Below are 25,987 nucleotides of genomic sequence, written 5' to 3' on the forward strand. Positions count from 1 at the left end.
GACCACCCACCCATGGCTTGGGCCTAGTTGGCTGTGGGCTGGCCAGCTGCTGACCACACACCTGACCAGCACTCTTTATTGCTTCTTTGGGATTCTTCTTTTCAACATCCTCCCCCTAAATGGAGTTAAAAATATCAAAATGTTTCTTTTAATCCAGCCTGACTAAAGGTGTGTATCTGAAGTTTGATTGGTCAAAGAGTCACTCAGTAATTATTCCTAAAAGTGAGTAAATGCATTCCCTCTCCTTAACTAGATTTAAAATCTTAGAAGGCCAGGGCCCATATCATTGAAACCTCCCCACAATGCATGATTTGCATGTAAGTAGCAGGTACACAGCCCTCAAGGTAGAAAGAGCTCAGGTTGTGGACTGAGGTAGATCTGGTTTTGAATCCTGCCTGAACAAGTACCTTAGCCCCTTTGAGCCTCAGTTTCCTCATCAGTAAAATGGGAATAAACCTCCACCTTGTGGGTGGTTGTGAGGATGGGAGAGAATTCATCAGAATTGTTAAACATGGGCAGGCACAGAAAGAGTGATATATGTGAATTTTGCCCAGTCTCTTCCCACTTTGTTCCTAAGCCCAGCAATCACTGAGGAAACACAAAACAAAGAATTCTTAACAATAGAGCTCAAGTAATACAGCTCACCTCTCTCTTTCCCCCCCAGACTGCAAAGGAAGAAAATCTCCAACTCTCTGGGAAATTTTTCAAGAAATACGTGAAAATGTGCTCAGTCTTACATTCAAAACATGAAACTGAAGTTAAGGTATACAGTTGACCCTTGAACAATGCAGGGGTTAGGGACACCAATATCTCCCACATTCCACAGAGAGTTGAAAATCCATATATAACTTTTGATCCCCTAAAACTTAACTACTTTATAGCCCGCTGTTGACTGGAAGTCTTACCAATGACCTAAAAGCCAATTAGCACATATTTTGTATGTTATATGTATTCTATACTGTATTATTACAATAAAGTAAGCTAGGAAAGAAAATGTTATTAAAATAATAAGAGAAAAAATACATTTACAGTACTGGACTGTATTTATCAAAAAAAAATCGTGTAAGTGTACCCTCAAAGTTCAAACCCATGTTGTGTAAGCATCAACTGTGGTTGTTTTCTCTATTAGATTGATAATAATATCCTGTTGATAAGAGTATGGAAAAAGGTAATTCATATACCTTTCTGGGGACAATAAAATTGAAACAGCCTGTTTAGAGGTCAATTTGACAGTGCATATCAAATGTTAAAATGTTGATATTTCTTAAACCAAGGAATTCTACTTCAGGAATTTGCTTTACAAAAATAGCAGCACTGATGTTCACTGAAGCACTTTTTGTAATAGTGCTTTTGTAACACTGGAAATGATTTTAATGTCCATCAGTTGGCAGTTGATTAAATCCATGTGGTCCATCTGGACCATGGGATACTAACTCTGCACCCATTAAAAAGAGTGATTTGGGAATGATGGAAATGTTTTGGAACTACATGGAGGTGGTGTTTGTACAGCATTGTGAATGTACTAAAGACCGCTGAATTGTTCACAAAAATGGCTAATTTGTGTTATGTGATTTTCACCCCCCTAAATTATTTTTTTTTTAGAATAATGAGTCTTACATACTAACATGGAGAGACATATTGTTGAGTAAAAAGAGAAAACATTCTGGTTTTTTGTGATTGTTGGCAAATACATTTAAAAGGTTTGGAAAGATCTAGAACAAACTTAGTAGCAGTTACTTCCGGAAAGTAGACTTGGGAAAATGAGGGGATTTGTACTTAATTTATATACTTCTGTAATGTATGAAAATTTAAAGTTAGTGTAAGTTCCTTGCAAACTGGTAGTGGGGAGGGGGAATTTGAAGTTGGGTCAGGGGTTGAAACTGTTACAAGGTGGGCGGTTGATTCAAGTGAAAGTGGAAAATGTCTTTCATTTTGAATCTTATTTTTGTGTTTTCCTCTCTTTCTGCTCTTTAATTCCTACCCCAGCTATAATCAGAAGTGAAAACTGAGATCAGTGAGTAACCTGATGACTCACTTTGCTTGTTTTGACCTTTCCCTGCCTGTGGCTAATTGATTCTGAGTAGTGAGGATCTGCAAGCATTAGTCTGGTCACTGTTTATAAGGGCCTGTTTTCAAGAGATCACAAGGATTTGCAAGATGCCTTTAGTGAACTGCGTATTTGGTGCAAGTCCTTTCTTGACCAGCATAGGGCTGGTCCAGTGATCACGAGCTCACTAATGAGCCCAGGGGCTGATGGATGCCTGTGCCAGCCTGAGGAACTCATGTTGCCACTTGCAAACAGCTAGCTTCCTGCTTCTAAGAGGTTGTGGTAATACCTTGAAGCCCCTTAGAAGTTTCTTTTTACATTTTTCGTTTATTCATTTTTTTCTTGAATTACAAAAAAAAATTGTAAACTAGAATAAAAATCACCTATAATGTCATCAGGCAAAAAAAAAAAAAAAGAATTTTGTGGTGTTCCTTTTATATCTTAGCTCTTGTGCTTTTTTTCATAATTACAAACAGTATTCATGTACAGGTTTTAGTTCTGATTTTAACTTACATAGAAGGGATTTTTAGCTGTTAAAATTATCTCAGAACTGTCTAATTGGCTAGATAAAATACTGTCAAGCAGATGAATTATAACTTATTTAACAATACCCTTATGTTGAATAGCTCTCATAAAATTTACTTTCTTAAAGTTTATTGTTGAATCTCAAAATATTTGGAAGCTAGAATATCTTAGTGATGACAGCATATATGCCACAATCAAAATCAGTTCTTGCCCTCAGGAAGTTTTTAGGTCAGAGCAGGTGACCGGGAAGTATAACAAAATGTGATCATGGCTGTGTCAGAGATATGCCCAGATTGCCCTGGGAAAGAGTGGGACAACATTGGTAAAGGCTTTCTTAAGGGAAGAGTTTGCGTTATATCCTGAGGACACTTAGGAGTTAGCCAGCTAGTAAATGGAAGAAAAACATTCTCAGAAAAGAAGACTGTTTGAAGGATGCACAGAGGGATGGCAAAACACGATTCATTTAGGAAATGGCAGATTGCCCGGTAGGGCTGGAGAATAGAGGACTCACGGGTGAGTGGCAGGAGGTGAATCTAGATCTATAGAATGTGGTTAGATTACAAGAGGCTTTCTATGCCAAACTGAGGAACTTCTCACTGAAGGCCATAGACATGTGGCCACAGCCTTGTCTTGCTAATTGAGGACGTGGTTTTGAGCGCAGAAACACCTCATTGCTTTGGCAAAGTTTAAGTGTGTTGAAATCTTCTAGGATGAAGGCTGAAGATGGTGCACCTAGCTTTCTTCTTAATCATTTGTATTTGTCATGAGAAGGCACTCTGACAGCATGTTTCAGCCACAAGGGTGAACTTTGGGTCGTTAGAACACCCTGAAGTCTACTAGAACCTCTTTGGAAAATAAAGTATGTCAGGGCAGGCATCATTTGCTGCCAAGATAGTATTTAGTATGTATATCTGTTGGTACTTTTCAAGTTGACAGAATCCCAACTGAGATTAATGTAAACAGAAGGGGGAATGTATTAGCCCCTTAATCTAAAAGTGACCCTTAAAAAAAAATAATAAAAAAATAAATAAATAAAAAGTGACCCTTAATGGCTTCATGCACAGTGGGATCCAGAGGTTTAAACAGTGTGGGTAAAGCTTGTGCCCTCCCTCCATCAGTCTCTCTCTCTCTCTCTCTCTCTCTCTCTCTCTCTCTCTCCCCCTCCTTCATTCTGTGTGTCCCTTTATTCTCCACAACAGCAAACAGACTTAACCACGTGAATAGAGAGAGTTGTGGCAAGAAATTCCTGCTTATGTTATCTCTTAAGTTCACAATACCAAAGGAATAAAGGCCTTTCCACTCTTTCTCCCATGTACCACTTAGCAGATTTCAGGGAATCAGGTGCTGCTCCCTGAACCAGGGTGGAGGAGTACTCTGACTGGTCAGGTCTGGGGGATCCCACCCTAACTGCGCACCGGACCCAATACCCAAGGATAGCAGGCTTCTGTTCCTAGATGGAAGAGAAGAATAGGAATAACGGCCAGATGTAAAGGACATCCACTACTGTTAACCCTTGTTCTTCTGAAGAGGGGGCTGTCTCCTGGAAAAAAAGAGGAGCCCGTGGCTCCCCTGAGAGCTGCCTCCGTGCATGTCTCTTTGCTGTGTCCAGGTCTCACAGAACGGATACTCCCAGCACATGTGTGAAGGCAGCCCCTTTGCCCAATTTCCCTTAGCACGTAGGCTCAAGAAAATGCCCCACTTCCCAAAAGGCCTTGTGGCATTGTCCTTTCTTTCTTGCAAACATCTGATTTATGTTCTGTCAGTGACAGGAAGCTGCTCAAACGATCCACCCTAGTCCTGCCACTGCCCCCATGACAGTTTGTTTTTCTCATTGTTTAGCGTTCCATTAGCTTCCGCAGTGAGAGCCGTCCTGACATCCTCACCCCCCGACCCTGGTCCAGAAATGCCGCCCCCTCAAGCACGAAGCGGAGAGATAGCAAGCTGTGGAGTGAGACCTTCGATGTGTGCGTCAATCAGATGCTTCCGTCCAAGGAAATCAAACGTCAGGAGGTAGGCTTGGGACCCAGGAGCTGGCCCTGTGTCTGGAACAAAATGCACTATAGGCGAGAGCCAAACTGGGTCTATCTACACCACAGGCTCCAAATCAATTCTTCCTTGCGTTCGTAGGAGGACAAATGGGGGTGTCAAACCTTGTAAGGAACTAAGAAACCAGCACCCAGCTGGGTGGGTGGTTCCTGCTTTAAAAAGAAACTGATGTGAAAACCTGAATTTACAAAGAAAATGAATTAGGAAGTGTCTATTTAGGATCCTGGAGCTCACAAAGTTAATCACTTTAGGTATATTTTGATAGCAACTTCTAGAATATTTTAAGATATTTGATTGATAAAACTTTGATTCTGTTTTGTGGAAAACTTTTCTATGGAAGGCAGTTAATTTCATTACATGTGAATATTTGGTACCAATGGCCCTAAATGACTGTGGTAATATTGCCCTTTATAGAAAGCTTGTCAGGTGCCAGGCTGTGCCAAAACACTTTAAATGTGCATCATCTAGTGAAACCCTTGGAACATCTATTTCTGTGGAAAACCTGACATTGACAAAAGGAATACTTGAAAACTTTCTAGGTTTTGGACTCAGCCATTCTTTTCTAGGAATCTATCTGCCAGACACACTTGTACACAGATGAAAAGATATATATGTAAGCATATTCATCACAGTAATGTTTATAATAGTGCTAGAAGGAGCCTGAACATCTATTGCCAGGGACAAGCTAAATAATATGTCTCTGTACATGGAAGACTACGTAGCTGCAGAAACACAAGAAGTGCTGATGCGCATGTACGGATGGCTAAGTGGATAAGGCAAGGCACAAAGTAGGGTGTGTTATGTTCTTTTACCATTTATGTAAAAGAAAGGAAAAATAAATGTATGTGTGTACATGCATATATTTGCTTGTAGAATCATAAAATATTCCTGGAAGGACACACAAGGAACTAATAACATTGTTGTTTCCTGGGAGGGAGCTGGGTGGCTGGAAGGAGGTTAGAAGGAAAGTTTTTCACCACCTACCCATATGTACACTATAAAATTTGAACTATGTTGTGTTTTTTTTTAATGTTTATTTACTTTTGAGAGAGACAGAGTACAAGCAGGGGAGGGGCAGAGAGAGAGGGAGACAGAATCCGAAGCAGGTTCCAGGCTCCGAGCTGTCAGCACAGAGCCCAACGCGGGGCTCGAACTCACCAACCATGAGATCATGACCTGAGCCGAAGTTGGACACTTAACCGACTGAGCCACCCAGGTGCCCCAAATTTGAATTATGTTAATGTATTATCTAGTCAAAAGAAATAATAAAGCATTTAAGGGGTGCCTGGGTGGCTCAGTCACTTAAGCATCCGACTTCAGCTCAGGTCATAATCTCGTGGTTTGTGGGTTTGAGCCCCACATCAGGCTCTGTGCTGACAGCTCGGAGCCTGGAGCCTGCTTCGGATTCTGTGTCTCCCTCTCTCTCTGCCCTTCTGCTGCTCACGCCTAGTCTCTCTCTCAAAAAACAAATAGACATTAAAATAAATAAAGTGAGATGCTAGGTGAAAGCACACTTAAAAAAAGGCATTTAAAAATAATACATGCACTGAAAAAAACCTGTGAAGAAACATGACAAAATCTTAATGATGGTTAAAGATGGTATTACGGGTACATTAAAATTTTCTGCTTTTGTGTTTTGTAACACAAAAGTTTCGTAACTTTTTTGTGTTTTCCCAAGTGTCAGTAGTATAAATATGTAATTTGTACAATCTGATAGAGGGAAGGAAGGAAGGAGGGACTGATTCTGCAGATCAGATTATTAAGGCACAGTGAATATAAATTCACCCATCTACAGCGTTACAGAGCTGTGATTTGAACCCAGGTCCTGTCCTACTCCAAAGCCCATGGTCTTCCTGGTGACAGTGTGCTGCCCCACAGCAAACATCTGAATGTGGTGTTTCTCAGTATGGGGTTCTGGGGTTTTCCTCTCCTGGAGGCCACATTTGGAAGTCAGACAGTCAGGCCTGTGGAAGTGAGCTCTAGTAAAACAGATGTATAAGGAAATCTGACGAAGGTCCAGATAAAGTCTAGTTAACTGCATTGTGCCAATCCATTTCCTGGTCTTGGTAATGCTCTGTAATTACGGAAGATGCCACCATTGGGGGAAGCAGAGTAATAAGTGCACAGGACCTCTCTACACTATTTTTACAATTTCTCCTGTGAGTCCATAATTATTTCAAAGTAAAAGGTTAACAAGATAGAGTGCCAGGAGGGCATGACATGGAGGCTTTACTGGGCCTCAGGAGGGGCCACCATGCACTGGCCTCTAGTACAGTATTCTGCCTCCACCTGCTTTACCTGAAAACAAACTCGTTGTCTTATAGTCCACCAGCCCCAGAGATGGAGGGCACTCTCCAAGCCTGCTCACTTCTTCCCTTTAGTCTGAAAGAAATGTAGTAGTCCCCAAACTGTCACTCCTATTAAAGTACTCAACGTATCACCCTTCGACAATTAATGTTTGCCAACAGTTTAGACTCCCAGATGAGTGAAAGAGTATTCTACGCATTATAGTTCTTAAATTATGATGGCTTAGCAGAGCCAAATTAGAAACGGTCCATTTACACACTCTTACACACAACTGGCTCCTAGAATTTTATTTATTGTACTGTGTAGGGCTGAGAAGTAATTTAGAATGAATTAACTCCACCAGACATTTAGAGTGATAAAATATTGGATTCTTCCTACAATTCCAGCCTCAAGACAAGTGGCTGATAAGAATAAAGCTTTCTCCTGAGATTCACCTTCTGTTGAGTAGAGCAAAGACAAATTGTGATGGCCCAGTTCATAATACTTCCATGTCCATCACTGAGAACAGACCCTGAAATCATTTATGATGGCTGCTGCGCACACGAGAGATGCAGAACCCAACTGTCATTATTTTACCTAAAAAAATTCCCTCTTGCTCTGCGGCACCCAAGTTCTGTAACATAAAAGATGACTTCCTGGGTTAGAAACATATGTGAAACCTCTTTCTCCCACAAACAGGTAAGCACATTATGCAGAAGTTTTGCAAAAATTGTCCTTTATAGGTTTTAGCTACTAGATGCATTTGCTACAGGTTAATTTAACTTTTTAAAGAATCCTTTAAAAATACTTAAGAAGTTGGTAGATTTGGGGCTTTGGGCAACAGAACCAGTGCTGTTTGAATTTGGTCTCATAAGTGGAATGTTCAGTGGATGTGTTTTTTCTTTGCTTATAGGCAATCTTTGAGCTTTCCCAAGGAGAAGAAGACTTGATAGAGGACTTGAAATTGGCAAAAAAGGTAAATATGAATCCAGTGGTCATTTGGGCCACCTCCTTTTTTTTCTTCTTCTAGGTAATTTCACATTTCTAAGATTGTGCCGTATGAGAACTCTTTTTTGTGACTAACACAGGCCATCAACAATTGAGAAGAAACTGCACCAACCGAGTAGGGGGGAAATGGCTCAAAACAAGGTTCTCTGGACCTGGTGTCTGTCAGGGTTCTCCTGTGCATGTCTCTAAGGCACCTCAAGTAATACTTGAGTTTAATCAGAAAGTGTTCACAGAGGCCTGGCTCTACATATATTTCGTTGTCTCTCATGTGGGGCCTCCTTACCCATGGAAGAGAGGGTGTGGACGTCTGAAACTGGAACTGTGTCTTAGAAATAAGGTCGTTTGAATCTCTTAAGGAGAGAAAGTGGTAAAGTGAGACAATTGCATGCTATCATATAAGCTAGGGTCTTTTATATAGAAACGTGTGTTTTAATTACATTGTGTGCCGGAGGGGAGAGGAAACCTGTGCCTTGTAACCTGTATAGTCTTGACAACAAAGCTTTCCCAAAACCTTTCCATTTCAGTGACCCCCATGAAGGCTGAAATCCAGATTCCTTCATCTAATATTCCCAGCCTCTTTAAAGAATTAAGGGTTGGAAAGATGCCTCCCTTCTCTTACGTGTCCTTAGTCCAGATTCCTGCTGATATAAAGTGTCCTCTGTAGCATTCCTGGGAGATGGCCATCCACGCTTTGCTTGGACACAGCCAAGAAACTGAGTTTTAGGTGGGGCTGGAGGAGGAGGAAGACAGAGATGACAGAGACGGCGTTTAACTCTGAGAGACATCTTGCTCCCCCTTCCTGTGTCAAGACCAAGGCTAAGCACCTTAAGGGTGTTTCACTGCCTTCCTTTTGCTTGTGGCGGTTCTACCTTCCTGGAGAGCCTTCCTCTCCTTTCAACCATCCGCATCCAGCCGTCCTCCGGGAACTAGCTCAAATCTCAGTTCATTCTTCACCAGTATTTACTGCCTCCTTCTCCATTCAGACAGCTCATCTTAAATCTGCTCTGAATACTCCAGCTTTAATTCTCTCACCCTCGAGGCAGTTATGATTTGATTGATTTTTGCTACTATGTGATATCTCTTCTGTTTTTAATCTTGAGCTATTTTTTAAACATATATCTAATTATCCATGTGTTTTTCTTATCTCCCAATGAGCTTTATAAATATCCTTGGAGGCAGGGATGATGCCATCTGAGTCTTTGTGCTCTATTACAGTGGCCTATAACTGTGTGTTCTTGTTTAATTATCATTAATAAGAGGTGATAGGATTAACAGAGATTTTGCTGTCTTGGCTTCAAAGCAATCATAAAGGATGCCACCACTTTTTCTTTCTTCCTTTACTTAGTTTAGATATGGACTAATTGAAAAAGAACCTGCTAGTAACTAATTTTGTATAAACAGATATTTTTAAGCTGCAGGATCTTCAATAAAGTAAATTTTTAAAACATCATATGAATCAAGTCTTCTCTATACTTAGGATTTGTGCCCTTGCCTAGATGTAGGCTATATTAGAATAAAAAAGCTTTTTAAAAATCTGCTTTGGTTTATCAACAACCGCAAAAGGCTCAAGGCAATACTAGATTCTTATCTGTTCTAGCTACACCCATCTGCTGCTTCCATAGCATTATGGGAGATGTTGTTTGGGGAGAGCCAGGTATTTTGTTATTATGTAGGGCCTCACAGACACAGACGCCATTTTACATTAACCACTTGCTTCCTCTGATTAAAAAAAAAATGTTTTTAATGTTTATTTTTTTGGGAGAGAGAGAGAGCGCGTGCGCACGCGCGCGCACGCGCACACACACACACACACACACACACACACACACGTGCGCACAAGTGGGGCAGGGGCAGAGAGAGAGAGAGAGGGAGAGAGATTCCCAAGCAGGCTCCGCACCATCAGCGCAAAGCCTGAGGTGGGTCTCAAACCCACAAATCGTGAGAACATGACTTGAGCCAAAATCAAGAGTTCGATGCTTAATCAACTGAGCCACAGGCACCCCACTTCCTCTGATTTTAAACGTTTGCTTCCATCTCTTGCCTTTCTTATGTAGGCCTATCACGACCCCATGCTGAAACTCTCCATAATGACAGAGCAAGAGTTGAATCAAATTTTCGGAACACTGGACTCTCTCATTCCTCTACATGAAGGTATAATTTTGTTCACACAATGAGTCATGACTTGTGGCTTTAATTGAGTCATCTTACAAGTCATGATTATGTAATAACTTGATTAACCCAGAATCTACTTCCAGTCCTGTTCATATTTGAATGCCTAACAAAATAAGCATGCTGTTTTTTTGTTTTTTTGTTTCTTGACCAGAGCTCCTTAGTCAGCTTCGAGACGCTCGGAAGCCTGATGGCTCCACTGAACATGTTGGTCCCATCCTCGTGGGCTGGGTAAGAAGAATTCTCTGGTCTTGATTAAAAATAAATTTCAATAATGTAGGTGGGAGTTTCATTTAACTAGACTTCTTTTGTTTTTAAGTTTATTTTTGAAAGAGAGAGAGAACAAGCAGAGCAGGAGCAGAGGGAGAGAGAGAGAGACAGAGGATCCCAAGCAGACTCCAGACTCTGAGCTGTCAGCACAGAGCCCAACACAGGGCTCAGTCTCAGGAAGCGTGAGATCATGACCTTAGCTGAAATCAACAGTTTAGATGCTTAACCGACTGAGCCACCCAGGCGCACCTTAGCTAGACTTTTCTTTGTTGGCAAATGTTGGTTTTACTTCAGAAGAAATTTAAATGGCAAATTTTTAGCAAAATTTATCATTCTGTTTAGGCTTTATCTCTTTAAAGTATGGAAACAATTTTTTCCTGATTATGAATTCATAGCATTGAAAGATAACTTGGCCTTTGGCAGTAAGTAAAGGCACATATGAAACAGTTACTAGGTTTATATCAAGTAAAGTAAAACTAGTTAACATCCAATTTAGGCCAATTACTAATAATACAATTATTACCCTTTCTACTCCAGTAAATATTCAGAGACATATTCTTATCCACCACCACCAAAAAAAAAAAAAAAAAAGTATTTTATTTAGGCTACCAAAAAAACCCCAAAAAACTCTCATGGTAAAATGTAATTTCATAAGCAAGTAGTACTAAACATTGTTAATGTTCAGCATACATCTGATTATAAGTAACTTCATAGGAAGGCTTGGGATTATGCTGACCTTCATCCCAAATAACCCATTCTCTTTCCTAATTGAACAAAGAAATCAACTGTGACCTTAGATTAGGGGCTTAGGGTCAATAGATTATGGTCTTGGGTGGAATCTGTGTTTTGTTGGGTGCGTAATGCGGTTGTTCATTTGCCCAGGCATGCACTATTTTCCCAGTCCTCACCATTCCCTGTTACTACATTTTGGTTTCCTTGGAGTCTTGTGTGCACCACCCCAGCTGCAAGTGGTCTTCAGTTGTCATGAAGTGGGTAATAAAAGCAGATCACTTCCATGACTTCTTCCAGGCAGGATTAGATCTCTCATGCCTCTGATCCACACATTGTTCCAGAAAAATAGGCAGGAAGTGCCACAGCAGCAAGCATTAAGTCATTCCACTGTTTGGGGAATGTTTTGTGAAGGTTAAAAATCCTACTATCATGTGAGTTCCCTTTATCCAGTTACATTTGTATTTATATTTTAAACTTCCTGTGTCTTCGAGTTCCTACGTTTTGACGTTGATCTCTTATCCTAACTTCTGCTTCTTTTTTTTTTTTTAAGTTTTTTATTTATTTTGAGAGAGGGGAGGGGCGGAGAGGGGGAGAGAGAATCCCAAGCAGGCTCTGCACTGTCAGCAAGGAGCCCGACACAGGGCTTGAATCCACGAACCGTGAGATCATGACCTGAGCTGAAATCAAGAGTCAGATGCTAAACCTACTGAACCACCCAGGTGCCCTTAACTTCTGCTTCTCAATTACTTCCTTGATCAAGAAATTTTGAGGGTTTCATGACTGAGATAGCTTTAGTTCACAAGTCAATTTTAGCACTGGGGCCAAAATATCCCAAGGACACCTGAAAGACAAGCAATGTTCTGAGATGAATAATTTAGAAAATGTGCCTTAATATTTCAGGAGAGGCATTCATCTTATATTTTTGACTTTCATTTTATTATAAGCTGTGGTAGATGTTTTAACTTCTTTAGCCTTCAAATAAATTTCTCTAAAGAAAGCCAGCCAGCTGGAGACAGAGAAGGTGTCATGAGAAGAGAGATTCTGCCTCAATATTTCTTAAACTTCCTGAGTCTGTGGGCTGCTTTGATGGCCAGGGAGGGGGGGTGGGGGACAATGAGGCTGCACACCAGAATTAGCAGGATGCCTGCTCTGTGTTTGATGAGAAGGCAACATAGGACAACATGGTTTCCTTAGGCATCATGTACAAATTGTCAGTTCATGCCAGAAGCAAAAGTGTTGGTGTTTGCCTCATAATTAACTTTTTCTGAAATAAATGTCTGCCACTTTTATTAGGAAATTGGTTTGATCTGGGGGCAGCTTTTGCAGCCCTTTTCTGTACACACTCAGAGGAAATGTGACTACCCCCATTGCTATCTGAACCCTTCAGACATCACATGAGGACTTGCAGCTTGAAGAGCAGCCCAAGATTAAACAACCAGCCCATTGTGACCAGGCCTCACGAGAATGGCCCTTATTGATCAGGCCCCACGAGCTGTTAAATGTTTTCCCTCTTTAAACTGCAGATGTGTGCATGCGAGTGGGAACTGTAAACCAAGTGGTACATCTGTTTGAGTTCTGGTCTTTTTAACAGAACAAAATAAACATCTGAGTGGACTTTGAATGAGAAAAAGTCAGAGCCCATTCGACCCATGAAAAATTGATTTATTTGCCGCCCCCCCCCCCCAGCTTCCAACTCCCTCAAGGAAAAAAAGGTGAAAAAAGAAACACTTTTAAACAAATGAGCCTCCCAAGTGGGACATGCCTGACCAGTCCTTTTGACCTTAGATGAATCAATTACTTGTACTTTGAAGACCTAAAACAGAGTGGTGGTTTTCTCAGGGAGCCACTGTGGTCACTGAGGATCTGTCTCCTGGGCGGGTAGGCCTGATTTCATTCACCCCTCCATCGCACAGAAACAACCTCCCAAGTGACTTACCTTCATGCTAACATTTTTTCAGTAATAAAATAATTGATAAGTTCTCCAAGCAGCAAGTTCTTGTGTTAATTTGGTTCTAATTCCATTTTAATTGTATAGGGAGAGGCAGAGTGCATGGAAGCAAAAAACAGATTTGTTCTATTGCTTTTCACAATGTTAGGGAGTTAGAAAGAATTTCTAAAAGTGAAAGAGTTTCCCTTATAAGTTCTCAATAGTCTATTTAAAGACATAGTGTGTAGTTCAGAGCTTTGGGGGGAAGGGTGGGGGAAGAACATGCTTCAGGCCGGTTTTGTCTCTAGCTGGGCAAGTGGTTTTGTTTCTCTAAACCACAATTTCTGCAGTAAAAATATCCCAGGGATAAATAATAACAATAGCTAGTACTTACTGATTCTGTTTTTTTTTTTTTTTAATGTTTATTTATTTTTGAGAGAGAGAGAGAGAGAGAATGTGAGCTGGGGAGGGGCAGAGAGGAAGGAAGACACAGAGTCTGAAGCAGTCTCCAGGCTCATTTGGGGGAGAGAGAGAGACAGAGTGTGAGCTGGGAAGGGGCAGAGAGAAAGGGAGACACAGAATCCGAAGCAGGCTCCAGGCTCTGAGCTGTCAGCACAGAGCCCAAGGCGGAGCTCAAACACACGAACCACAAGATCATGACCTGACCAAAGTCGGATGCTTAACCGACTGAGCCACCCAGGCGCCCCAAGTACTTACTGATTCTTAACCAGAAACCAGGCTCACATACTTGTTATCTGCCTTATCTCATTAAAAAATAGTATATGCCTTTTGCAAGTGGGGCAACTGAGGCTCAGAAGAGTCACCTGATACTGTCCAAGTTAGGCTTTGAAACATAATTATACCTGGTTCCAGAGTCTGCCCTCTTAACCACTGTGTTATCACCTCTCATGTTTTATATAAGTGAATGTGCATGTATTTGGGAACCAAGATGTGAACATTCTTCATTCTCTAACAAGTTACAGATGACTTGTGGCCTTTTCTAGCCAGTGGGTTGAACCAGATAGCCTTTCAGGTCTTGCCCAGGAAATGAGCACCCTGTCAGGTGTGGACACAGGACCAGAGCTGGATTGGGTTGCCATGGCAGCAGGAATGGCAGGATCAGAGAGAAATGGCCCACTGGACGGTGAGCAGCAGTGTGGTTGGAGTTCCTCACTAGTATACATCCGACAGTTACTGCTGATTTGTTTCTCTGTAATGAAAACATTCGGCATTTCCAGGTCTTTTCAAAAGGCGAGGAAGTGGAAATGAAATAAAGAGGGCCTGAAGCTCTTTTTAATTAACTCTGAAAATCTAAATTACAAGCCACAATACCACATCTGGGGTGTGTGTGTATGTGTGTGTGTAAGTAGCAATTATCATTTACTTTCAGATATAAGGTTGAGGAAAAAATTTCTGCAGCTCTTTTTTTAACACAAAGGTTTGTGTTTTTTTGTTTTTTGTTTTTTGTGTTTATGACACATAAGGAAGGTAGACCTTTCCAAAGAATGTGAAACTCAGCAGTGGACTTAAACATTACTTCCTTGGTACCTGTGGTTTCAGTTGCTGAGAAAATAATTTCAATAGGAGGTACCAAAAAAACACCACAATATTTATACTTTGACCCATTGTTCAGATGTTGCCACGATTTATTTTTAAGCCATGTTCCCAGACCATCAAATATTACCTAATCTGGTAACTATTAAGCATTCATTTATTTGTTCATTTGGAATATAAAGTTTGAATGTCCGCTGAATGGTAGGTCCAATGCAAAGTGTTGAGGATGCAGAAATTAAAGCCCCTCTTGCACTGAATCCCTCCATAGGGCAGGTGTCCTGGTAAATGTGGCTTCTTAATCCAAGGGAGAGAAGCAAACACAGGGGGGGCCATTGGCTGCATTTTATTGTTTCTGCTACCTTTCTGGGAGCTGACAGCCTATGCATTAAGATGGTGAGTCTTGGGTGCCACTAATAGGGAGGTGTGGAAAAAGGAGATGAACAGCCCTTTCACTGGGTCTCTGACTCTGTGTTTGCATAATGTGACTGATGGGACATATCAGGGAAATTAGTATTTTGCTGGAAGGAAGATAGAGGAGTAGAAGTGTTCCGAAGTCTTTAAGCTTAAATTGTTCTTTGCATGGTATTGTGATGTTAACCATTAGGTACAGCCAAGAATCTAATTTAAAAGATGTTTCTAAATGCTTCCCGCATCTAATCTTTTACTAATTGTACTTTTGCTTTAAGTTCCTGGAGTTCTTCATAATTAGTCCACCTTGGAATCAGGTAACCTTAAACTAATATAGAGATGCTTGCATGGAGCCATGCAAAGGGCTCTAGAGTCTGACACTTTGCTTTCTTTTTATGCCACTAGGTCTTCTAGATGAGTTTCTTATGAATAATTTTAAAAGAAATCCTGTTTTGTTTTGTTTTTTAAAGATAGGAGGCTTTGCCCTCACCAGATACTTTTGGAAATTCAGGAAAATTTTGAGTTGCATGCGTATACAGTTATTCTGGTTCTTTTGCTCCTAGCTTAGATTGGCAGAAACGCGAACAAATTACGATGGGGTCTTAACAATCAAGAAAGTAAATACACAACTAAGAAAATAACTGTCCCTCAAGCAAGCTAAAGCCTAAAACTGTTCATTCCCTGCTATTTAAAAAGTTCTATTAAGGGTGCCTGGTGGCTCAGTTGGTTGAGGGTGTAACTCTTGATTTTGGCTCAGGTCATGATCTCATGAGTCATGAGTTTGAGCCCCAAGTCAGCTCCGTGCTGACAGCACGAAGCCTGCTTGGGATTCTTTCTCTCCCTCTCTCTCTGCCCCTCCCCAGCTCATGTACTCGCTCTCTCAAAATAAATAAACTTAAAAAAAAAAAGTCTTGGTTGAAAATTCCACTAGTCTGTCTCCTCCAGCCATGCAGATAAGGGAATGTTGGCCGGGCCTGGAGACCAGTTTTGTTCAGTCCCCACATGTGATACTAGCTCATAGCTTCAGAGCACAATTAGTTCCACACTCCAAGCCTCCGTTGATGTTTTTTCCTTAGCTGCCTTGTCTCAGCTCCTACGACAGTTACTGCAGCAATCAAGTAGCCGCCAAGGCTCTGCTGGACCACAAAAAACAAGATCACCGAGTCCAGGATTTCCTGCAACGATGTTTAGAATCCCCCTTTAGCCGCAAACTGGATCTCTGGAATTTTCTTGATATTCCAAGAAGCCGTCTAGTGAAATACCCTCTGCTTCTTCGAGAAATCTTGAGACACACACCAAATGATAATCCAGATCAGCAGCACCTGGAAGAGGCTGTAAGTTCATCTGTTTCTTCCTCTCTTTCCCTTGTTGTTTTCTCCCATAATGTCTAGGAGATTGGGTGAGTGAAGGGTCTCTGGGGACATGGATGGGACCCAGGGGTCTTGGCTTCTAAGCTTGGAAGCTGCCAAGTCATGTTTTTATTTTGCAAGTCACTTCTTCTCTCTCTGCCTCACTCTCCTAACCTATAAAATGCAGTGTTTACATGAAATACACTCTAAGGTCCCTTTGATTTCTAAAAGTTCTTGCTTCTGTACAGGTGCCTCTCTGATCTGTAATTACGATTAATAATAAACTGTAATGTTTATTACAATGGTTGTGAGGGTTAAGATCTCTGGAGATTTTAAATTGAATGTCTTTGTGTAGTTAGCAAATGGGAGTTGCCTCTTCCCTTAGCCCCTGAACCTATTTGTGAAGTTGACACCTATTTCAGATCCAGCTCTCCTCGGGCTCTGATTGCAGTGAGGGACCTAATCAAATGTCCTGCTCACCAGCAAATATTCATTAAATATGGGGAGAGACAGATTCTTAGTAGCAAGAGAAGACCAGGAAAAATGGGTCCATATCATGAGAATATTGTAAATGGTGAGTGTTCTGTCCAGAGAGCTTGGGTATGATTGGGGTGCTCTGCGGGACAGGGAGGCAATGGCAGGCCAGGAGGAACCAGTGGCCTGAGAAAAGGTATGGAGAAATGACAGGACAGGTAATGTCTGGGGAATACTTTGGATCAGTCTGCCCAGAGAAGAGGATACTCGGAGGAAGCAACAGGAGAGAAGGCTGAGGATGGGAGTTCAGATCTGGTTATGAGGATTTTAAATATCAATTTGAGATATGTTTCCTTTGTTGTGTTTTGTTTGTCTTTTTTCCTTTTTTTTAAATTTGTTTTAATGTTCATTTCTGAGAGAGAGAGAGAGAGACAGAGCTTGAGTGGGGGAGGGACAGAGAAAGTGGGGGACACAGAAAATCCAAAGCAGGCTCCAGGCTCTGAGCCATCAGCACAGAGCCCAAGGCGGGGCTCAAACTCACAAACTGTGAGATCATGACCTGAGCTGAAGTTGGACATTTAACCGACTAAGCTATCCAGTTGCCTCTCTTTTGTTTTCTAAGTAGCTGGGATTCAGGGTTCACAGCCCAGCTCTATCACTGACAAGCTGTGGAAACGTGGACACATTACTCTCCTTGTCTGCAGGATGGGGGACAGAGAAGGAAGGGACTAGGGGCAGGAAGCAAGTTGAGAGGATGCTGCAGAGGTCCAGGCATGCAGTCATGGAAACACACACAGGCAGGAGCCACAGGGATGGAGCCTTCGAGACAATTCAAAGGGCTCATTCCCTGACTGAATATTGAACAGAAAGAGGATTTGCATAGATGACTTGAAAATCAAAGTCCATGAAACCTGCTGAACAAACTGCCTATTTCCTCCAACAATAATAATAATAAGTAGTAATCACGACAATAATAATTATAGCAATACCTGCTGGCATATCTTGAATACGTAGTAAATTAGCTTTATATAATTGCTTTGTAGGTTATGTATCTCATTTAATCCTTATAATAACCTATGAGATAGCTATCCCTATTAGGACCATATTCCAGATAAGCCTTGGAGGGCTTAAATAACTTGCCTAGAGCCAGAGCCAGCAAGTGATGAGGTTTGTGTCTGAACTCTGCTGGTGTGGACTGCAAATCCTGTGCCTCTTCCACTTCTTTATGCTCCTACACCACGGAGCTGAAAGCCTAGATGCTTCTTTGAGTCCCCCTTGCCTGTAGAATTGCAGAAAGCTATCTGGGGCCACCAGGCTTTGTGGAGAGGGCCTCACTGGTGCCAAGCTGGGCCAGGTGCCTCCTTGTAGGGTAGTGAAGAGTGTAGACTCTCTTGACTAATGGCAGACACACACAGACCAGGTCCCCAGTCCTGCATAGATGGGGGACACAGGCACTGGGTATGAGGCCCATCTCACTTCATCATGTCTGTTTTTATTACTGGGACGAGTACAGTAGCATTGCCTCCTCTCCATATTTCATCCCAGCAAGTGTGTGGTCTGCAGGAATGAAAACAACAGGGAGCTTGAGCTAGTCTAAATAATTACTTTTTTGAAGCACGTGAGTTTGCTCTGAGTTTACTGTTAAGATTTCTTCTTTTTAATATGCAGCATGAAAGAATAATGCTGTTTCCAAGATCCCCCAGTGAGCTAAAGCTTGGGTTTAAAAACAGATAGGAATATAATTGTTTGCAATATGAAAGGATGGACCGGTTTCCCTAGTGCAAAAAATGTGATGTCATTTTTACAAGTTGAATCTGCACCTAGTTATTCAGGCATATTTGTGTGTGAAGCATGGAATAGCTGTATTTCAAAATGTCTGCAAAGCAAGTCTTCCTAATGCCCATTTATACATGGAAGCACAGCAATGTTTTTTGTGGGGTGTTTTCGTTGTTGTTGTTGATGATGTTTTTGTCTTTTCAAATTCCTCTGGGCATTACCCCAGATGGGCAGAAATATTTAGCCCTGTACTCTTGGGTACATTGTGAATGCTTGATAAACATAAAACCCATAGTACCAATGTAGCTTGAATTACAAATTCCCTGAATAAATTTTCCACCTCTGAAAAGGGGAAGATCAGAGAACTGTTAATAAATTGCTCCTACATCCAATTGTCCAGTCCTCTGATTAGGTCTAAAAAAAGGCCTTCCTTTTACTGCAGTGCATAAACTACCACGTTTTTATTAGAATTTCTTCATAGTGTTTTGGAGGGTTGATAGACATTTTCCCCAAAAGAGAACATTTTTAAATAGAACTTAGGATATTCAGAAATTCCAGAGGTCTGGTTGTTTAACATTTTAAATTCTAAGGAACGTTTCAGCCCAAACCTGATCTGGCAGACCGCCCTTTCCCTCTGCCCGCCCCTGTTCCCTAGCTCCTTAAAAAAAAAAAAAAAAAATCACTGGAAGCAATGAGAACAGTCCTGCTGTTCCTGCAGTGCTGGCTGCTATTCCTGGTTCATGTCACAAGCCTACGAATAGATGATATTACCGCTCAAGGAACTAGACAGGGTTTTCAGATTTCACTTTGAGGATGACGATTACAGCCTGTGTGGGTTTAACCCTTGTTCTGTTACCAGATATCTATCATCATCTTGCTTTACCAGTCGTTTCCCTTTGGTTTGAACCCTGATCAGAGATGCAACAATAAATTTAACTTAAATGCAAAGCTACTGTGACTATTTGCAATGCAGTCTGCTATATTCAACTGTATTTCTTGCTGCAGTTCTACAAAATAAATTCCGCTCAACAACCAGTGCAAAGATTAGATGCTTATGGTGTACAGGTGGATATAACTAAAAGACAATATTTTAATAAATGAAAGCAGACCCGGAGGTGCTATTTTAATGTCCACAAAGAATGTGGAATTACACTGATATATTCTATTGTTTTGTCTCTATTTTTTCAAACATCAAAGAAAGACGTAGCATTTGACAGTAGTCATAGCTGCCCAAGGAACCACTGCAGTGTTTGAGCTTATTAACCTTCATGTGATGTGCCAGCTGTTCAGTTTCTGAGTTAAATTAGGAAGTGAACATGTATTTAGTACATCATCTTTCTGGTTTCCTGGATACCTATACCAAACTCAGAAAATTGACTCAAGACCCAGTTAATTACAGGTATACCTAGTAATAGTAAACTCTAAGAAGAGCCACAGCAATTAATGCTACTGGTTTAAAAATAAGGGAAAAGTATGGATTCCACTACATATTAAAAATGTAATAAGGTAAAAGATCAAAGTAGACTGGGTGCCTGGGTGGCTCAGTTGGTTGAGCATTGGTCTGAGCTCAGGTCTTGATCTCAGGGTCATGAGTTCAGGCCCACATTGGGCTCCACATTGGGCTCCATGCTGGGCATGAAACCTACTGAAAGAAGAAAAAAAGATTAAGGTAGGCATAAAATGATTTGTCAGATACCTCCCATATATTTTTAAGCTTCTTGAGGGCAAGGACCCTGTCTCACTTCTTTGAATGCTGCCATCTAGTTCCACACTGAACCCATGATCAACAAGGATTAATTGAATTAATTTGAAGGATGAGTCATTGCTTTAGTATGTGTTGTGAAATTTCTTTTTTTTTTTAATTTTTTAAGTTTATTTATTTATTTTGAGAGAGAGGCAGAGGAAGAGAGAAAGCAGGGGAGGGCCAGAGAGAAAATCCCAAGCAGGTTCTATGCCATCAGCAAAGAGCCCAACGCAGGGCTCAAACTCACGAACTATGAGATCATGACCTGAGCTGATATCAAGAGTTGAACTTTTAACCAACTGAGCCAGGCACCCCTGAAATTTCTTTTTTTGTTTGTTTTTGAAAGTAACAATAATCAGTCATATTTGAAAACCAAAACCAAGAGGGGAGAAAAAAAAAACAGAGAAAGTTTATGGACAAAAGTGTTCTTTTTATTGTTGTATGTTAATAAAACTAGGATTAATTTCATAGGATTTATATTTAATGCCAGATTGACATTAAAGTCCAAAAGGATTGTTTTATGATACAAAAACCCTGGTTTTTTCTTTAAATGATACGTTATTTTTTTTATTGTCAAAGTAGTGCTACCACCAAACTTTGGGAAATAGAGGAAAGAATAAATGAGCTTTGAAACTTGTAATAGCTACAGAAGTATACAGATTATGCATCTGTTCATAGGATACAGTCACCAGACTTCAGCGCAGAGCTGTAAGATCTTATGTCAGACTTGCGTAGAAGTGCCAAAGTTATAACCGGGTAGAAGTTTCTATCCAATTGGCTTTGGGCAGAAGGTATCATTTCATTAGCATGTGAAAAATAATTACTTAACACTTAGATTTTACTGCCAATTTAACAGATTATAAGATGTGGTAAGTTCTCATGGAGTAAAGGCCTCTTTTAAAACCTTGCTTTTCAGCTATTGGTTTGTTTTTCCATTAAGTAACCATTAAGTGACCAAGGAGAGTCTTTATTAACATTTCTCATCTATTAAGCTCTTTCCTATTAATACCACCACAAGTCCTGGGTTGCAAAGGTGGCTAAATATTCACAAATCAATCAGCGTGATACACCATACTAATAAAGAAAAGGATAAGAACCATAGGATCATTTCAACAGATGCAGAAAAAGCATGTGACAAAGCACAACATCCATTCATGATAAAGACCCTCAACAAGGTAGGTTTAGAGGGAACATACCTTAAAATCATAAAGGCCATATATGAAAAACCCACAACTAATATCCTCAATGAGGAAAAACTGAGAGCTTTTCCTGAATGGTCAGGATCAAGACAGGAATGTCCACTTTCACAACTGTTAGTTAATATAGTCCTAGAAGTCCTAGCCACAGCAGTCAGACAACAAAAAGAAAGAAAAGGTATCTGGGCACCTGGGTGGCTCAGTCGGTTAAGCCTCCAACTTCGGCTCAGGTCATGATCTTGCAGTTTGTGAGTTCAAGCCCTGTTTTGGGCTCTGTGCTGACAGCTCAGAGCCTGGAGCCTGCTTCCAATTCTGTGTTTCCCTCTCTGTCCCTCCCACCTCATGCTCTGTCTCTCAAAAATAAATGTTAAAAAAAATTTTCTTAAAGAAAAGACATCCAAGTCTGCAAGGAAGAAGAAAAACTTTCACTATTTACAGATGACATGAGACTGTATATAGAAAATTCAAAAAACTCCACCAAAACACTGCCAGAACTGATAAACAAATTCAGTAAAGTCTCAGGATACAAAATCAACATACAGAAGTTGGTTGATTTTCTATACACCAATAATGAAGCAGCAGAAAGAGAAATTAAGGAATCAGCCACATTTATAATTGCACCAAAAATATTAAGATACCTTGGAATAAACCTAACTAAAGAGGTGAAAGACATCTTCTCTGAAAACTGTAAAACACTGACTGATGAAAGAAATTAAAGATGACACCAAGAAATGGGAAGACATTCCATGCTCAAGGATTGGAAGAACAAATATTGTTTAAATATCTATGTTACCCCAAATAGTCTGTACATTTAACGCAATCCTCATCAAAATACCACCAGCATTTTTCATAGAGCTAGAACAAACAATCCTAAAATTTGTTTGGAACCACAAAAGACCCCACATAGCCAAAGCAACCTTGAAAAAGAAAAGTAAAGCTGGAGGCATCAGAATTCCAGACTTCAAGTTTATATTACAAAGCTATAGTGATCAAAACAGTGTCGACTGGAACAAAAGTAGACACATAGATCAATGGAACAGAATGAAAACCCAGAAATGAACCCACAACTATATGGTGAACTAATCTTTGACAAAACAGGAAAGAATATTCAATGGGAAAAAGACAGTTTGTTCAACACATGGTATTCAGAAAACTGGAGAGCAAAAGAATGAAACTGGACCCTTTCTTACACCATACACACACAAAAAAACTCAATATGGATTAAGAACCTATATGTGAGACTTGAAATCATGAAAATCCTAGAGGAGAACACAGGCAGTAACCTCTTTGATATATATAGGCTGTAGCAACTTCTTTCTATATATGTCTCCTGAGGCAAGGGAAACTAAAGCAAAAATAAGTATTGGGACTTAATCAAAATAAAAAGCTTCTGTACAGCGAAGGAAATAACCAACAAAACTAAAAGGCAACCTACAGAATGGGAGAAGATATTTACAAATGACATATCTGATAAAGGGTTAGTATCCAAAATATGTAAAGAACTTATAAAACTCAACACGCAAAAGATGAATAATCCAATTAAAAATGGGCAGAAGATATAATAGATATTTTTCCATATGACCAACAGACATAAGAAAAGATGCTCAACATCACTGATCATCAGAGAAATACAAATCAAAACCACAATGAGATATCACCTCACACCTGTCAGAATGGCTAAAATCAACAACACAAGAAACAACAAGTGTTGGTGAGGATGTGGAGAAAGAGGAACCCTGTTGCGCTGTTGGTGGAAGTGCAAATTCCCGCAGCCACTCTGGAAACGTGGAAGCTCCTCAAAAAGTTAAAAACAGAACTACCCTACAATCCAGCAATTGCACTACTAGGTATTTACCCAAAGAATGCAATAATGCAAATTCAAAGGAACCCATATACCCCAGTGTTTACAGCAGCATTATCTACAATAGATAAGATATGGAAACAGTGCAAGCATCCATCAACTGATGAATGGATAAAGAACATGTGGTGTGTGTGTGTGTGTGTGTGTATGTGTGTGTGTATGTGTATGTACACACACACACACACATACACACACACACACACACACTAGATTATTATTCAGCCACAAAAAAAGAATGAAATCTTGCCATTTGCAATGACCTGGATGGAGCTAGAGGGTATAATGCTAAGGGAAATAAGTCTGAGAAAGACAAATATCATGTGATTTTCTCATATGTAGAATCTAAGAAACCAAACAAACCAGCAAGGGGAAAGAGAGAGAAAGGTGCAAATGAAGAAACAGACTCTTAACTATAGAGAACAAACAGGAGAGGTGAGTGGGGGATAGGTTGAATAGGTGATGGGGATTAAGGAGGGCACCTGGGATGAGCACCAAGTGTGGTATGCAAGTGTTGAATCACACTACATTGTACACTTGAAGCTAATATTACACTGTATCTTAACTCATTGGAATTTAAATAAAAACTTTTAAAAAATACTACCATGAGAAATATGGGACTGTTGGTCTTTTCACTATTAGAGGACAGAGGGCCCTGCTGAGGAAGTCATCATTTTGCCTTTGATTGGTGTCATTGAGTTTTTACTCAACTAATTTTTTGTTCCTTTGGTTTTTAGCATTTTCTAACTTTTAGACATATTCATGTGATAGAACAACACATCAAAATAAATGCCCACTGATTGTGTATGAGTGCTGTATTCTTGTTGCTTTGTTTTGTTTCATTCTGTATTAACAACAGTACATCCACCATTGCTCTGAAATCTCTACCCCTAATTTATTTACATGTGCTTTGGGCATGGGTATGAGTGTATGTATATAGACAAATGGTTCCCATCGTGATGCCTAGTGTCTTTTCTTTCTATTTCTAGTTCTCTGTCCTTTATAAATCATTTATGTTTATCACTAAAAAGATATCCAAACCATTTCTTCACACCCAATTTGCAAATACTGTTTGTACGTTAGATTGAGTACCTGTAGAGAGACCTTGAAACTGAGTTCGAATCCCCAAAGATGTTCCCTTCTTGGGCTACTACATTTGCTTTGTTTTTTCTCCTTGGCTGAAGTTTTTATATGCCTATGTTTTCAACATTGTAAGCATGTTTTAGGAAATGTGCAACATAAAGCTCAGTAGTTATGAGTCCTACACATTGAAAACTGTATATCTCTTCCTCTCAAATAGAAGTATGCATCAACATCAGTTTTATAAACAAATATCTGTATCTGTATATAAATATATATGTGTGAATATGTGTATCTGTGTGTGCATGTATAGATGGATAACACAATATATTAAAAGCATTTATTTATTTTTGCTGTTTCCCAAAACAGCAAGTTAGATAACAGAATCTCAGAATTAGATGCAAATCTATCTTGGTGACCTTCTAGGCTGAGCCCCTGGTACTTCTTGGTGTGGATGGTTTGCTTACTTTCCTCCTACTGTCTTCTTTGTTTCCACAGATAAACATCATTCAGGGAATCGTGGCAGAAATCAACACCAAGACCGGGGAATCTGAGTGCCGCTATTATAAAGAGCGGCTTCTTTACTTGGAAGAAGGCCAGAAAGACTCTCTAATCGACAGCTCGAGAGTGCTGTGTTGTCATGGAGAACTGAAGAACAACCGAGGCGTGGTGAGTAGCTCCTCTTCTTCAGTGGTCTCCTCCTGGGCCTCCCCCAACACTTAAGCCATTTGATGCTAAGCCTCCTGTTACTGTGCCTTCCCCATCAAGCATCTTCAGACAAAAATTGCTTTCCAGTGTTTTTTTATATCACAGGATCCCATATATATATATATATATATATATATATATATATATAGTTATATATAGTTATATATAGTTATATATAGTTATATAACTATATATATATATAGTTATATAGTTGTTATATAGTTAGTTATATACCTTGTATATATGTATTTCTATATTACACATATAATTTATAAATAATATGGGTTGTCTGTTTCTAACTTATATTTATATATATTACACAAAGTAATATACATATTTTAAAATTTCACAACCAATACATTTTCAGGAAGAATTTTGGAAACCAACATAGGGTTGCCAACTATGTATTTTGTTTGATCATGACCTTCAACAACAAATACAGAACAGTTAACATCTCCTCCCACTTTGATATCAGAAAACCAGGGTGATTTGAATAGGTTGTTAAAAGCAGGAAACAGAAAAACAGCTCTTAAATTAAAACTCTTAGCTTTATGAGAAATTCTTTGCGTTTTTATGGATTGGTACCCATCCACAGACTGCTATTTTAAGACCAGTTTTTGTTTTTTTAAAACAATAACCTACCCTCTATTGGCTGCATATCTAACTCTGCCCAATTTCCTGACTTTTATTCCTGAGTAGATACTGAATTTGTTCCTCCTCTCCTACATAGCAACTTGGACAGATCTCCCTAGAGCACTTAACTGCCATGGGTTGTAATTATCCATCTGTCTCTCACTATCGTCCATTATGCTATAATCTTTTAGGGTGGA

General features: G+C 40.0%; 1 protein-coding gene across 8 annotated transcripts in view; it reads left to right on the forward strand.

Moving 5' to 3' along the window:
- Window positions 1-25,987, forward strand: part of ARHGEF3 (Rho guanine nucleotide exchange factor 3) — a 313,773-nt gene that overhangs the window by 275,686 nt on the left and 12,100 nt on the right. For all 8 annotated transcript variants that reach the window (XR_009260854.1, XM_058726482.1, XM_058726485.1 and 5 more), the window contains 6 exons: window positions 4,412-4,582; window positions 7,818-7,880; window positions 9,967-10,063; window positions 10,236-10,312; window positions 16,049-16,306; window positions 24,948-25,118. Coding sequence is in view for 7 of the 8 variants with exons in the window: in XM_058726482.1 (XP_058582465.1) it covers window positions 4,412-4,582; window positions 7,818-7,880; window positions 9,967-10,063; window positions 10,236-10,312; window positions 16,049-16,306; window positions 24,948-25,118 (837 nt within the window). In the remaining variant the exon portion in view is untranslated. The remainder of the gene's footprint in view (window positions 1-4,411; window positions 4,583-7,817; window positions 7,881-9,966; window positions 10,064-10,235; window positions 10,313-16,048; window positions 16,307-24,947; window positions 25,119-25,987) is intronic.

Source organism: Neofelis nebulosa, chromosome 4 (genome assembly GCF_028018385.1).
Source record: "Neofelis nebulosa isolate mNeoNeb1 chromosome 4, mNeoNeb1.pri, whole genome shotgun sequence".
In the NCBI taxonomy this organism is placed as follows: Eukaryota; Metazoa; Chordata; class Mammalia; order Carnivora; family Felidae; genus Neofelis; species Neofelis nebulosa.